We start from the raw sequence: 15,851 nt of genomic DNA, 5'->3' as shown, positions 1-15,851 counted from the left end.
TAGCTGACAGGAATGGCATTCGGTGTGGTCTTCTGCTGCTGTAGCCTATCTGCCTCAAGGTTCAGTGTGCTGTGCATTCACAGATACTCTTCTGCACACCTTGGTTGAAGCAAGTGGTTATCGGAATTATTGTTGCCTTCCTGTCAGCTCCAACTTTTCTGGCTATTTTCGTCTGACCTCTGACTTCAGCAAGACATTTTGACCCAGAGGACTGCCGCTCACTGGATAAATCCCAGCAGATCAGCAGTTTCTGAAACAATCAGAAGAGCCTGTCTGGCACCAATAACCATGTCGCATTCAAATTCAGATAAATAACATTTCTTCCCCATTTTGATGCTCGATTTGAACATCAGGAAGTTTTCTTGACAATGTCTGCATGCCTTAATGCACTGAGTTTCTGTCATATAATCGATCTTTGCGCTCACAAGCAGTCGAACATGTATTCTTAATAAAGTGGCCGGTGACTAAAGTGTAATTATAAATTCAAATTTCTGTCATGCAGAAAACACATTACCATAATAAAACATATCTGTGTATTTCTTTAAAGAGCGAGTCCTGTGAGTTTTTGGAGAAATGACCAAAGAAAGACACACACGTGAAGCATTTATAAATGTTATTATTCAACAATATTCACATTACAACAACAACACTGCTCTGCTAGTGACAGGTTTTAATAATCCCAATATATTGTATAGTTATTTTGTAATACATTATCAAGAGGCACTTCCAGTAAGTCTGGCAATAGAGGAGCTACAGTATTGTGTCTAAATTCCAAAACAGTAAAAATAAATATTTTTCTAAAAGTTTTTTTTTTGTCATAATATACTTTTGAATCTGTACAGTATATATTTTTTATACAAAGTCAAACAATATCTTGAAATAAAATGTCAAATTTCACTTAAATATTGGTGAATCACACATTTTCTTCATCCTGTTGGTATTGCTACATGTGTTTAAGTGCAAGATACTAAAGAGAAGGAAAGAATTGAATCTGTGAAGTGCCTGCTATAGTAGATAAAAACATACCAGTCTCCTTTATCGTGCTTAAAGTTGTGAAAAAAAGACTTTTGGTTTCCTTTCTGACGAAAGAGGAAAACTAACGAATATAGCATTCAAACAATGTCTACATACATATATGTGAAAATGGCACAGGAGCATGTTCCCCTTTGAAATTGGCCAAAACAACAAACAATACAAAAAGAAAAGTTTTTTTTTTTTTGGTTCAAATAAGAAAAGAAAAAAACAAGTACAAGAGCTTCAGTCTACGAACAGAACAGTAGGCCGGTTACATTGCTACTGGTGCCTGTTGACATGGCAGTGAAAGAATAACAGGCAGTTAACGTGCACGTCACCGTGAGCGGTGGTGATGCCAGATGGATACCAATAATTCTTGAATTCATTTTTATCTTCACAGAACAAAATATATATGCATATTCAGATACCCTCACCAGTATTGGAATAACACTGACCAAAAACATGCTCCTTTTAGGGCTTGTTTCTGTGCAAATCACAAAAAAACGCATCGTTCAAAAAGTTTCTTTGGTTTGCACAAGCTCATCCAGTGTTTGGCAATCTCCCCCTCAACATTTAAAGGAAACTGGCTCATGCTGGCTCTTATAAAGTGAAATAACTGGGTAGTTTGTGACCCTGCAGTTTTCTTGTTTGTTTCTCTCTTTTTTTATAACTAATATTTCTAATATTGTTTTTTTTTTTTTCAATTAAGAGAAAATAAGAGTTATGACTGCCATGTGATTGCCTGGTACAAATCACTGACCAGTGCTGCTGTGATGACAAAGAACAAAAAGCTGACAGATGTGACATTTTTTGTGTTAGTAAAGAATTTTTTACTCAGATTCTTCAGCTAACCATGTCGCTAGCTTTCCATGTATCGGCCTATTTACTCCAAATCAGCTATAGTGTATACTTTAAATTACACAATGCAGCCGTATTTCACAAAACAGGCTTTCTTTGGTTTCCTGTTAGTTATGCAAAACGTTTTAAAAGTTATCTATTACGTCTCAGTTAACATTAGGTCTTCATGAAGTTTTCTTGACATAATGCAAAGCTCGATTTAAATTACATGATGGATTCAACAATATTAAAACATTAGCAAAAATAACTGTTTTTCTCACTTGAATGCGTTGTCAACCTCGAGTAAATTTCTAGCATGTGCTAACAGATTTTTCTTCTTTAATTATTGTGCATATATGAAACAAAACCAACGGCTGCCTTGAAATGCAGGAAAGACTCAAATCTAAAACTGTAAAGCGTACATTTAAATGAAGCTTAAGTTAGTTCAATAAGGAAGATCTGTATTCACCCATCTGCCTGCTTTTCCTGGGTGTTCGGCTGCTTTTCTCTTCACACGTCTACCCCTTTCGCACGCTGTCATTCTCAATCCTGACATCATTACAATAGTCCAATCATCTTCTCGCCTGCCTTCTTTGAGCCAATCAGCCTGCACTTAGAATGGTTTAAATCTGTGCTCTCCGTCATTCTACCTTTCAGACTGTCTGTCCTGCGTACCACCTCCTTCCCATCTCCACCTCAGCCACTTCAGTCAGAGCTCTATTCAAGCCTCAGTCTTCACTGCCACCACCAGCATCTAGACGCCGGTGGGTCCTGTCCTAAATCCTTGCACTGCTAGGATTCCATTCTGCCATGATGGCTCATCGGAGTCAAACACATTAACTCCTCTTTCTCAATAAATTATGTTCAGTTCTTCCGAGTCATCTGTCCTTATTGAAATATGGTTAGCAACGATTAAAGAATATGATTTGTAGTGAGAAGCTAAAACACGTGACCCTTGAAACCTTGACCGGTTCATCATTCATCTCTAGTTAAAACCCTAAAATGTTACACAGCAACACGCTGCAGCGTTCTTGGATTATTGAAATGAATATGATAATAAACTAAATAACAACTTGAAACGATATCACAGCTTTGACTTAAGTCTCTTTGAAGTGTCCAAAGGGTAAATTTCTCTTTTGACTGATCTGTTAAGTTTCAAATTTCTGATAAATGAAAACAAAGTAAAGAGATCTGAAACAGTCTACAAAACCCCCAAACACAGGTGGAGAATGGGACCATACAGGTGTGAAACATGAAATATCCAATGTAGTAGAGTTCACATTAGATTATACGTGAGGTACTGATATACTCTATAGTGCATCAGGTATTTACAGCGCATGGCGCTCATGCTCATTCACGTGTACGACAGGAGGCTTGCAGCTTCTTGCAGTGAGGTGGGTCGATGTTTTTTTAAAACTCAAGTTTAAAAGCTTGCAAACCTAAATAATGTCTTGATCTACAGTTGTGTTGCTCTGTTGTGTATCAGCTGGTGTGTACAGGTCATTTTTACCTGCTATAAGCGAACCTATCAGAACAAGCCAATGCAAAGAAAGGCTAGTGGAAGACGACTGGTCCAGGAAGTGACACGTAAAGCCAAGAGCGGATTGCCGCACATGCTACAAATATGCAAATATGACTAGTGCTGCAGTTTTTGCTACCAAACAAATCACATATCGATTTGCTTTTACTTTTTCTTCCTTTTTCTTTTAATTGTCAAATTTTTTTTAAAAAAGAATTTTAGTCAGGGACTTTTGTGTGATTGACATCAATGCTGAAGGTAATTCTGCTTTGATTTGTGTTTTTGCTAAATATAATTTATTAATGAAAACCTAATTAAGTTTTTCCCTCTTTGAGTTTGAGTGATAGCAACTGTAAATAAAAAAGACTTCAAACACCAAGGGGCTTTCAACTTGAACTGAAACATGAACAAAAAGCCCAGGATTTAGTTAGTGCAGGCCTTTTTTTTCATAGTATTAAAAAAGAAGCTGTGGTACTGCACTCCTTTGTAAGTACAGGGTATAAGCAGTAAAGGGAATTATGCTGCACTGTTTAGCCCTCCTTTGCACAATGGACATTTTGATAACAGTGCAATGGATACAGCTGCAGATTTACACAGTATTACCAGAGTATTAGCAAAACTCTAATTGAGTTAAGAAATTGGGTTACAATAGAACAAGTAAAGGTAGCCAGTAAAAATAAGCAAACAAACCTGTTTGATGGATTTCTTAGTGACTGAGATCCAGTGTTTAACATCTAACTGCATAAAGTGTACACTTACTGAAAAGTGTAATGCTGCTTTTTATATTTCTGTCACAGTTTTCTTTTTAGGTTTAATTTCAGCGCTGCTGTTTTCATTGTAAATGTTTCCGCCCTGTTAATGCTCTCCTCTAATCCCTGTCTAATCACTTCAGGTACAAGTAGAATTGCCAAGCCAAAGCTAGCCTGTCACGCGTGACGTCTGTGGCTTCAAATTGTTTACACTCTTTGAGGGATTTGAAATTGTTGTAGGGCTGCTCGATTATGGCAAAAATGATAATCACGATTATTTTCACTGAAATTGAGATCACGATTATTTGACGATATTTATTTAACCCTTTAAGACCTACTATAGAACCAAGTCCGCCAGAGCTTTTTTTTTTTTTTTTTTTTTACATGCTGTAGTGCCATTTGTGGGAGCATTTCAAGTTGCTAAACATCAATACAACTGTTATAGCCCATATTTTAATAATATGTATGCATTAAGTCCATAGTAATTACATAAATTGCAAAAAAGTGCAATAAACTACAAAAAAAATTGAAGATCGCTTTTGTTTTGTTTACATATATTTCTACTTGGAGAAATTTAAGAGGCTTATCCCTCAAAACTTTAAATACAATAAAGTTGCAAAAAATAGTTTCCCACCACAGGAAATTTATTTTGAGTGTCTTCATAGTTTTATTTTGGAGATACAGCAATTTTTATATACTGCAGGAAAAACAAAAAACAATCCTATGATGCAAATTTGCAAAGAAAACAGCATGTGCATCATTTCACTGTGGGAAGTGTTACGAACAGCTGATAGGAACGGCGAAGCCTGTTTCTGGAATATTATGTTTTTGTTCCTGCAAGCGCTTTTTATGCAATTTTTGCAAAGCTATATGTGGAACGAAACCGTGACCGAGGACAAGCTGATGGCATAAGTTGTAAGTACAACTCCTCCGGTTTCATATGCAAAACAAATTATTGCGCTAGCTTACACGGTTCAGGTTCTACAGGGATTTAAAAATAGTTACGCAAAACGGAGCGTGCTGCTCTGACCGGCTTTAAAGGGTTAACAATGACTTTAAAAAAATAATATAAAATAGTGTGCAACACCACTGAAGTTTGTTTTTTAAACTCTCTTTTCAACCAACGGCAGTCACTCTCCAAATAACTTCTGCTTAGCTTTCCGAGCTTCCCTCGGGTCCTCTTAATCAGCGGTCTCCAACCTTTTTTGCGCCACGGACCGGTTTATGCCCGACAATATTTTCACGGACCGGCCTTTAAGGTGTGATAAATTAGGGAGGGGCTAATAATCGGCTCCGTCATTTTTAATGATCGTTGAAAGCCCAGATCGTAATCGTGATTAAAATTCGATTAATTGAGCAGCCCTAAATTGTTGCGTTATGAAATAATAAAATCTGTCAAACTGCTACAGAGATTTACCACAGAAGCAGAAAATCCATTGCTACAGGTCAACAATGCTGTACTGCCTCTTCGATATCTCTACCTTGATCCTACCTCAAGTGTCAGGCAGGTTCCCAAAAAAAGTCTTGTCAAAATGAATGCATCCATTTTTTATTTTGCAAATATGATAAAAGAAAAACAACTGTCCATTACAACTCACTGCATGAAGAAACTAAGTAACCTAAATTCTTGAGATCTGAATCCACAAAGAGCCCCTGTTGCTTTTCTGACGTCAGATCAAATACACTACACTGCATATCCCTGTAATACGGTTTGGAGAATTGGAGAAGTGGATCATCACATGATTTTGAATCCAACTGAACTGGCTCATCTTCAAAGACTTACACCAGAAAGAATCAGCTGAACTGTGACAAAGATCTGAGACCCCTCTGACCTCTCATGAGCAGCTCCAAGTCCAGCTGAAAGGATTCTTCCATTAATAAGCCTCATTACCGAGGCTGTTCTTTTTTTTCACACATTTTCTTCCATTACAGCAAATATGAATGTCCAAGGACATCAAAGACGAGCGCAAACAGTGACATTAATAAAAGAGTGAAGAGAAATAGTCTCTCAAAAAATAGTAGGTAAACTACATCATTCAATAAATAGATAGTAAATATCATATATTTGTGTACATGTGGTTAATTATTAAGCTGGATTCAGAAATGTAAGGGGCTTACTGTTTCCACTATAACTTTCTTTGGCTTTTTATGGAAGTGAAACAACTAGTTCTTTAAAGTTATTTTAACAGCTTTTTCTATGTATCATTAAAAGTCACTCCAAAACACAGATAGGCTTCATGGTGCTGATATTTCTAAACTCTTTCCAAAGGTTTTTTGGCTCGAGAGGTCAAAGTTCACGCTATCATATCTTTTGTTTACATGAGGCAATTTTAAGCAACTGTAGATGTACATCACTGACTCTTGGCTCGTTAACTGCTTTTGCATTCATGTGGACAGATACATTTTAAGGGTGTTTTATCAGGTTTATTTACTTAGAACAACAAAAGAAAACCCCTGTTTGAAAGAATACCCCTATGCGTGTGGACCCGGTCATACGCTTCCATGTATAGTTTTTTTGTGGGCGCACAGCACCTCCTGCATGGCAATAAGCCTCACAGTGTTGAAATGTCTTATTAACGTAAATCTTCTTGGGTAATTTGGAGCTGTGACTCAGCTCTGGCCTAGTCCACTATGGCGGATTACTGCACTTTCTGAAACATTTGGCCTACATACCAGCCTAGAAGTTACACTGGAGAGAAACAGAATCTCTTCTCTTTAACAAATCCCTTAAAGATTGATCCAAGTTGAGAGGTCCCATAAATGTGGGCACAGATTATATGTGCTTGCAATATGAAAACACCTTATATTACCGACTGGTTTCTTTCTTGAGAGTTAGCTGTAGTGTGATTAATATTAATGTGCATTAGGTGTTGCACAAAGAGAACCACACTCTGCTGGGGACGCACTGAAGTGACAAAAAAGGCAGAAGCAGTGACAATTAAAAGGACAAGAACACTAGAGGTCCTTTTTTTGTTTCTCGATCTCTAAGGGTTTCTGCCTTCCTGAGTTATGCAGACTGGAAACGTGTAGGTGCGCTGAACCAATTATAACAAAAGAAAGGGAGAAATGATTGCTGACTAACATTGTTTGACAAGAACAAAACATTGCTTTGTATGTTTTTCCTTGAATGAGAATAAAGCTTTTGGTGCAACAGAGTTCTTTGTTAAACTTCCTATCTGTTCTGAGCATGGAGTGTGTTTCTGCTATAGCACTGTGTGTGTCTGTGTGAAGTGTGTGTACACAATGCATGACCACTGGCTCTTTTTTTCAATCTCCTCCTGAAATTCACGTGGCAGAGGCTCAGTGGACACGGCTTTTCCGCTGGCTTTCATCCCATTGTGTTCACGGAGAAGGGGCCTGGTGCACATCCTCGAGCAGCTGCGTGGCTCCAAAGTGTGCTGATAGCATGGGAACTAAAGACAGGAGTGTGTGTGTGGGAGGGGGGGAGCGGGGTGACAGTGTATTACTCACTGGTGGAGTGAAGATGTGAATCAGCGTGGTTGGCCCATAGTGCAAGATGAGCAGTCTGGGTGCCAAATCCAAACTAAAACAAACAGCAAAACAAACAAATGCACTCCATCTTGATTACTCAGTCTGAGTTTTTCTCTATTTTCCCTCATTTGTCGCTTCATCTTCTTGCTCATCTCACATCTCTCTCCTCGTCAGATGCACTGGGTACGAGTTTATCCCTGTCCTCAACCCTGTTTTTGTTAGGCACATTTTACCCAAAACATCCTCTACAGTGTTGTGTCAAAGTGATGTGCTGGCTACCATATAAAGAGTTTAGTTAGGAAAGAAAAACAAAAAAACCCAAAAACGTTTTGGACAACGTTCAGATTCCTGGTTTAAGAGGAGGTCAGAGTTCATCATTTCACTCAGGTTCTTCCTCTTTTTCTCCTGAAGTGTCCAATTGTGGAAAGATCTCCTCTTCCTCTATAGCTGGCACCTCTTCCCTTTCATTAAGGCCATCAGTCAACTCCTCTTTGCTTGCCTGCTCCTCCTCTTCCTCGTGAATGGCTGTTATTGGATCGGTGGGCTTGCCAATGCAGTTTGGATTCTCTTCCTGAGCCTCCTCCTGGGCTTCTGCAGCAAGCACTCTTTTCCACATTTCATGGTTTTCCAAAAGATGCTGTGTGATCTGGCAAAACACTTTCCTCCTGCTCACCTTTTTGGCTTCTTGCCGCTCTGTCAGACAGAAAACCAACAGTTAGAGAAGATTCTGGGATTGAAAAAGAGTAGAAATAGAAGATTTTCGGGAAACATGCTCATTTGCTCTCTTGCAGAGAGCTACAAGATAGGAATCATATTCATTTTACACATGCGTTACGAGAAAGGCATGAAACAGGAAAACAGTGAGTCTGCACCTTTACAGTGAGATAATTAACATATATATATATATATACACACATATATTATTTTTGTGCTAAAAGCAAAATTTAAGAGTACTGTGGTTTCCTTGTTTGTTTTTTTTATTTTTACTTACAGGAATAAAGGGAGCGTGACGCACGTAACTACTGTAAAAAGAGAAACTAACATTGCACTTGCAGGGGGATGATGAAATGAGCATCATATATATGAAAATCAAAAGAACTGGAATTTCAAATAATAAATTATAGATGCTGATGATAACTGTTGCACTTGTTGTTGCAAGAAAGCAAATGATAACTATTTATCCCATTAGGAATATGTGTAGTAATTAATAGTGTTCTCAACTATTAATACTGTGTGTCTTTTTTGCATCTATCACAGCAGCAGAAACTAGCTGCATTAAATGTCGATAAATGAGTCAAAAATAATGACAGAAAGTCTATCCTGGAACATGTCCTCCCATGCAGTGAATACTCACAGGAACGATTCAGCGACATACGTTAGGTATTCCCTACAACATGAATAATCAAGAGACTGACATACGCGAGGTGTCAGAACTTGTTGACGCATCCTCATCTGCCATATCCTCATCCTCCTCTTCTGTATCTTGTCCTTCCTGGTCTCCCTCAGATTCATCAACCCAGTGTCCCGGCATAAGAGCAGCTGAGTCGTAGGAGGAGCACAGTGGTCCCACGATGTGAGTAATGAATGATTCCTGCAGTTTAGCTAACTGTGGAGCAGACCTGTCCATGAACGGGCTGATGGGAAGGCCCAGGGATGATTCTTCATCGCCCTGGCAGAGTACAAATATGAAAACGTAAGAATAACAGGAATTATTAAATATAAATGATGTGTCTTGCACTCTCTCCTTCAAGAGCTGTACATTTTTAAAGATGGCAGAGAATAAGGGCTTTTACACAGCATAAACTAATTTCTGTATTAAAATAAATCAATATATGAATTAAACACGATATCACTCAAAGGTAAACACAGCTATGCATCTAGTCTTCTGTATAACTCAAGTGGCAAGCACAGAAACTTCCAGATATGCTGCCTCTGGGCACAGTCTCTTGAAAGTAGGTCAAGAAGACTACAAATAGAAAAACATCAGTTCAAACTATGGCCGATCTGTATGTATCAGTCATCCAAATGAGGCTGCCTGCAGAAATTTTCCAGAGTAATGGTGACTGTGATCTTTATATTTGTAACCACATGGTCACCACCAGTAAATGCAGACACAAATCTAATTATCTTTGCTGTGTATGTATAGATTGGGTGCACGACTCCGCATCAGATAAACTGTAATTATGATTTGTTTAAGTATTTATCTATGTAACAGTCGTATACTGTAAATGGAGGCCACATAAAGAAAACCAAAGCGGAGTCATATCTGCCCCAAATCGTGTGGTTTGTGTTGGATTACCCACGACCACACAGCTTGTATTGTATTTTAATACATCGTGACAGTCCTGTACTGTGCTTTTATGTTTGTTATATGATGTTAGAGCTTTCAAAGCTATTCACCGGGAGGACAGAGGGCCAAGAGCTCCAATTGCTATGGAAACCAGAAACCTGGATGGCGTCAGTGCACTGCACTAGTGGTTGTGTGTGAAAAGTGTGTGTGTGTGTGTGTATTTATAGACACGGCACAATCAAACAGAGAAACTTTGTTTTAAGTGAGTATTTTTAAAGTGTAGAATATTAAATTGGTGCATTGCAGTGCATGATGAAAATTCACGCATGTTTGTGTGTGTGTGTGTGCGTTTATATCTGCGCTGACTCTGATGTCACAGAGAGCCTCGTTCCACTTGTGATCTTCCTCAGTGCGACTGTGAATGAGTGCTGTCAAAGGATGGCACATTTAGGTCATGCGCCTCTATGAAAGCAAAGCATGCGCATACGCTCTGTCCCTCGCCACCCTGTCTCTCACCCCCAACCCCCATCCCCCCGGGATGCTGTCACTCAAAGGACTTACATAATCCATAAAGTTTTTTAAGACAACTGAGCCAAAGCTTCCAGAGGAACACCAGAATGCTAAGCAGCAGACATGAGAGGCATGTCGCTTTCCTCGGGAATCAGCAATGTTCAGATTAGAGGTTTCTCGCTGCTGAACACTGGTTTGATATCCTTTCTCTGAGTTTTCCCTTCATTAAAAAGGATTAAATAGATAATACACATTCTGATGCTAAGTTTGGTGGCTGTCAAAGCAACCTTGTGATAACAAGCTTCTGTCCCAGCCTGTATGTCTAACATAAAGACCTGATTTGAGAGGAATTTATATTGTGGGTACCGCTGAGAAATAAATAAAGTTTTCAAATTAGTGCTATGCTGTCTACAAAATCCTTGCTTGTTATCTTTATGGTCTTGTGAGTTTATAGCAGGATTTGTTGCCAGGCATCCATCTACAGCGGCTGTAATAAATACATGAGCTAATAGGTAAATGTTTTCAATATTCAGTTATTGTCAGAGGGAACATGTGGCTACACATTTATACCTTAGAGAAATGTTCTAGGGGCAAGAAATGAAATGCCTTTCATGCACACTGGAAGTTTTTAAAGGTTTAGTTCATTGTGTCTGTTTCTTAGCTTTAATTTCCAATTTCCTGTCACCTCTGTAATGTCACTCTCCCAGTTTCCTTTATTCCCTGCCTCATTGTCTTGCTACTTTGTGTAGTCAAGAGACTTTTCCTCTTTTCTCGTCTTTTCCGTCCCCCTGCCTGTGACCTGGGCAGCAATCTCATTACATGACTGTCTCAGTTCCTAAAATGAATTTGAAGGACAGAGGATTGAGGAGACAGAAAGCTTGCCAGAGCAGATGTAACGAAGGATCAACAGGTGTATCCTTTGTGTGGAAGTGTTGTTACCTCTGTGCTAAACTGCTGAAATACACAAACCACATTGGGAGGAGGGAGCTACAAATAAGTTATTTTAGGAACTGTTCAGTTCACTACTTGTGTATTTGTTTGATAAAAGAAAAAGGTATGATATCTTGACACAATGTCAATTTATTTGAAAGATGGCCTCAATAATAAAGTTGTGAAGCACACTGTTATGCTTGAATGACATCTGAAATAATGAAACACAGCAGTAGTTGGTCTGCACCAAAACAATTTAGGATGCCGCCATGCCAAACATCATATTTACTTGACATTGTTTTAAAAATCCGACTCCAAAGCCAGGATGTCTCATTTAGTTAAATGCCTGTTTCCTTGACTGACTCCCCGTGTCTCTTACTCGCCTCCTCTACTCACATGTCTGGCAGAAGGGCTAAGACGTTAAGAGGATTCAAAGAAAGGCATGAAGAATGTACTTAGAAAGAAATTAGGAATCTGGAAGGTTTCCGGGAATTCTTAGTGTTTGTTGTGTTTTCTGTCTTGCCTTGTTTTCTTCTGTGTGAACTCTGACCTCTGTTTTTAGATTTTTTTTTTTTTTACTCTTTTTTGCCCACTGGATTTATTTGTCATGTTGACTGACTCCTGTGAATGTTCTGTGTTTGGATTTTCCTTCACTGAAAATCACATTGTGTTTATCACTGATAAGGCTGTAGATGAGAACATTTTTGGTTAACTCTCACAAGATATTGGTTGATATTGACAGGATTCGTTAGTAAAACAGTGACATCAAACACAATAAGTATTGTTTTTGTACAGAAAGTTAGCTTGAATTACAATTAATAACTCCTAATCCCTGAATGTAAAATAGTTTTAACTTGTCATAGCTTTATAATTTTTCATGTGACTGAAATATGGAAATAATACTGAGATATTTATCATACATAAACTATGTTAGTAATCTATTACAAAAAAATGACCTCATATCTCTCATTAATGATCTAATAAACGTTCTGCAACAGCCACTCCTAACAGGACTTTGGTTTATTTACAAATGATGACAGTGAAAACACTACTAGAGGCGCTCCTGTGCATCACAGCACTTCCTGTATTTCAAAGTTTTTTGTATAACTATTTGGTTTTTGGCATCTGGCAATTGCTTGTACTTTGGCACACAAGTTAGGCTTTAGCAAAATATCCAGTCTGATCACACTGGATTTTAGGTAGAGTTTTATTGTGTTAAACCATTACTGATATATAAGTAATAAATGGTTGATTTTATTAAGTTGTTTTTTTTGTTTAAATTTAAAGATTTGGGCAAGTGTAGAGTTAAAGAAAGAATATTTTGGTATAATTCTTTTTGAAATAATTCTTGTGTTTTTTTGTGTTTTGTTAGTTTTATGTGAAATGCTGAACATTTAGAAAGCAGTTATTTTTAAGGGAACACTTAACAAAACTGCGCTCTGAATATATTGGAGACATTTTCATGAACATACCTGTTCATAGAACTCATTGACGATCCCCTCTGTCCATTGTAGGTGCAGCTCCTTACACTTCAGTGGCCCGTTGACATCAGCGAGCTTGATGCACATCTGGCACACTAGCAATCGATCATTCTCATTGGTCCAATCAATACAAGACACTCCTTCATCCCCTACCTAAGGAATTAGAAAGATGTTTTTGTCAAAAACAAAAACAGAGCTTATAGATTAGTTGTAGAAAGGTTTATAGACCTTGCATTTAAGACAATGTGAAAAAAAGACATTCTCTGTTACTTCAGAAAGAGACCTTTACAGAAAAAAAATGAAAAGAGCCTGCAGTAAATGTTTATTATCTCTTTCAAGGAGGTTATGATTTTGGTAGTGTTTGCATGTGTGTATCACTCTTTCTGTCCATATACATGATAGCTTAAAAATTTTGAATGATTTCTAATAAAACTTTGTAGGTGTGTAGATTATTGTGACGTTAACAATCCATTAGAATTTGGATTATAAAGGTCTTCAAGGTAAAATTTAATAAGTTGTTGGTGGAAAAAGTGTATTGTCAATATATAGAAAGTACCATTTAAGGATTTACAATGTGTCACGTTTGACCTCTGAGCTCTTCTTCAAGGTCAGATAAGGTCAAAGTTTCATAAAAAGTCTCGTTAAAATGTTTATCGTTAAAACTGTGCTTTAAATTCTGCGTCTTGTTTGTATTGGCAACATTTAGAAATTTGAACTGTTAAATGGGGATTCTAAATATCACATCATAGTTTGCATTCAAATATCAAGTCGAGTCAGTAACAGCATTGTAATTACAGACGAATGATGGATGGTCATGTTTTATACTGTTTATGTAGCTTATTTGATTTACCTTGGCATTAAACTCTGCGAGGAAGTCAAAGTGCTTTTTGAGGTCAGTGGCCAGGATAGCTTCAATGACTAGGAAGCGGAAGCGCTTGAACTCGACGTGTTCAAGGTTAACCAGGAAGTTATACTCAGATCGAGACATAAAGAGGTTCCAAGCTGCAGCTGCGTGATGGTTTTCCAAGACTGACCTGTCGTTGTAAAGAAGAGCCTAAAATGGAGAAGGAGAAACTTAAATTAATATTTCATATCTGTCAATGAATGAATCTTCCTAGTTTAGTAATGAGTCGCTTACTAAACCATGTTTAATATTACATGTTAGGTTTTAAGGTAGGATTTGGTACACCAAAATCTAAAAATAAAAATAACTCATACATGAATCAAAACTTTGACAAGAATCCGTTTTTTTGTTGATGCTAATTCTGGCTTTCTTTTTTACCATAATGTTGCCTAAAACCTGCAGTATCTGCATTGCCTCAGTCTCAACTGTAAACTGCTTAGACTAACAACTTAATCTGCTTTTGGCTGTATGTTGATGTTTGTATTTGGTTCATTTAAAGCTCTTTAACAACAGTACTCATGTCTGAGCATTATGTACGTTTATATTCACACCATTTACGCTCTTGTAACAACATTTGATAACAGGATAAGCGGCTTCATTCATATTAATTATAAGCAAAACAAGCAGATTTTAGCTCAAAGCGCAGTTAATGTGACAGCTTACATTACTCCTTATCTCATCATAATTACATCTGAACCGTTATAAAGGTTTACACTGCTCATAATAAACAAATACTGGTAATATGCTGCCTATCATCTCTCTGGAGCATTTCATAAACATAAACTTAATGAAAAGACGTCTTACTGACATTCAGTTTTGTGAGCTTATCTACCTTAAAACATTAATTACTATCACATAACTAATAATTCAGTCAGTTAGTATTCTAAGATCAGTATAGTTGCTGAAGGGACTTGGTAAATGAATATCCACACAACAACTTGATGTGGACAACGCTCAGGGCGACCTTATTGATGACATTTCACTACTCCATTCCCAGTTTTAGCTTCCCAGTAAATGAACTTTCCCATCCGTCAGTCTTATTGATCACTATCCAGCCATCACTACGGCTCCTCCCTCAAGCCTTCCAGGTCACAAACATTTTCCTGTATTTATTTACCTGTGGTGCACTGGTAGCTACTAGAAAGGCATTGGTTCTTCCAGGGTGGTCATAGTCATGCATGGCAGCAGCTACATAAAGGGCCATGAGCTCCAGGGCAGGGATAAGACCAGCCAGGCAGCCATAGCCTTCCTGCAGCACAGGGTTCATTTTGGACACCAGGAATCCTGTGGCACCAGGTGTAATGCCGTTCTGTGAGTCTACATCCAAAGAGACAACACAGGCAAACTATCAGTGACTCTGACCTCTGATCGCTCCTCTCAAATGTTGCCTGCAAGTCTACTTCATTCTGCAGGACATGCCAGCATTATCACTAACTTTTAGTATCTTGCCATTGACCAAACAGGAGGAAAAAATAATTTTAAAAAATTACTTTCAATAAAAATAAATATGGGAATATCTGGGTAATTTTGCTATCACACTGCACTTGTGATGCCGTCCAAAACTTGTAAACAAGCATGAATAAAAATTGAGGACGACATCTAGTTAAGTTGTGAGCATTAGCTCTGGTTCAGGACCCATGAGAACGACTAAATGTATGTCCTAATTATTCAGCTTGGTCCCTCGTGACAGAAGTTATTAATGCATAAATAACAAAATTGTCAGCTTAATTTTCAATCTATGCACTTTGATCCTCTGACTGAATATCTGTCCTGTACAGTCTAGGTACAGTTATGAGTGTCTTAAGCTTTAAGATTTACACCAACGTGGAAACAGGCTTGCTAGAGTCTGGCAGACGGGAATTAAAATTATGATTTTTTTTTTTGCATGAAATATCAGGAAGATTAATGTATGCGTAGGAGACAGCGCACCAGTGTGTACTCCGTTCTCAGTCAGCAGGGTGGGCAGTCCTGGCACAGGCTGAGTGGTGAGGTACCAGACAGCATGCAGCACGTCTGTAGCATGGATCCGGTTGTGATCTGAGGAGAGTAAAATGAAGTGCTGATTCACAACAGTGTGGGTGGGAAGAGCGTAGTGGAAAAGTCCCAGCTTGACTAGTTTTAAATA

At 38.1% G+C, this 15,851-nt stretch overlaps 1 protein-coding gene across 1 annotated transcript in view; it reads right to left on the bottom strand.

Annotated features, from left to right (window-relative positions):
- Positions 1-596: 596 nt before the first annotated feature.
- The window catches only part of LOC113036022 (cGMP-inhibited 3',5'-cyclic phosphodiesterase 3A-like), a 77,901-nt gene continuing 62,646 nt past the window's right edge, over positions 597-15,851 (bottom strand). The window contains exons 10-15 of the mRNA XM_026192015.2: positions 15,656-15,763; positions 14,844-15,043; positions 13,673-13,876; positions 12,814-12,975; positions 9,031-9,280; positions 597-8,304 (exon numbers count right to left, since the gene is read on the bottom strand). Of these exons, the coding sequence (XP_026047800.2) occupies positions 7,991-8,304; positions 9,031-9,280; positions 12,814-12,975; positions 13,673-13,876; positions 14,844-15,043; positions 15,656-15,763 (1,238 nt within the window). The 3' untranslated portion in view covers positions 597-7,990. The remainder of the gene's footprint in view (positions 8,305-9,030; positions 9,281-12,813; positions 12,976-13,672; positions 13,877-14,843; positions 15,044-15,655; positions 15,764-15,851) is intronic.

This window comes from Astatotilapia calliptera, chromosome 14 (genome assembly GCF_964374335.1).
Source record: "Astatotilapia calliptera chromosome 14, fAstCal68.1, whole genome shotgun sequence".
NCBI classification, from domain to species: domain Eukaryota; kingdom Metazoa; phylum Chordata; class Actinopteri; order Cichliformes; family Cichlidae; genus Astatotilapia; species Astatotilapia calliptera.
The sequence above is the reverse complement of the archived record's forward strand: the minus strand, read 5'-3'. Positions and strand labels throughout refer to the sequence as shown.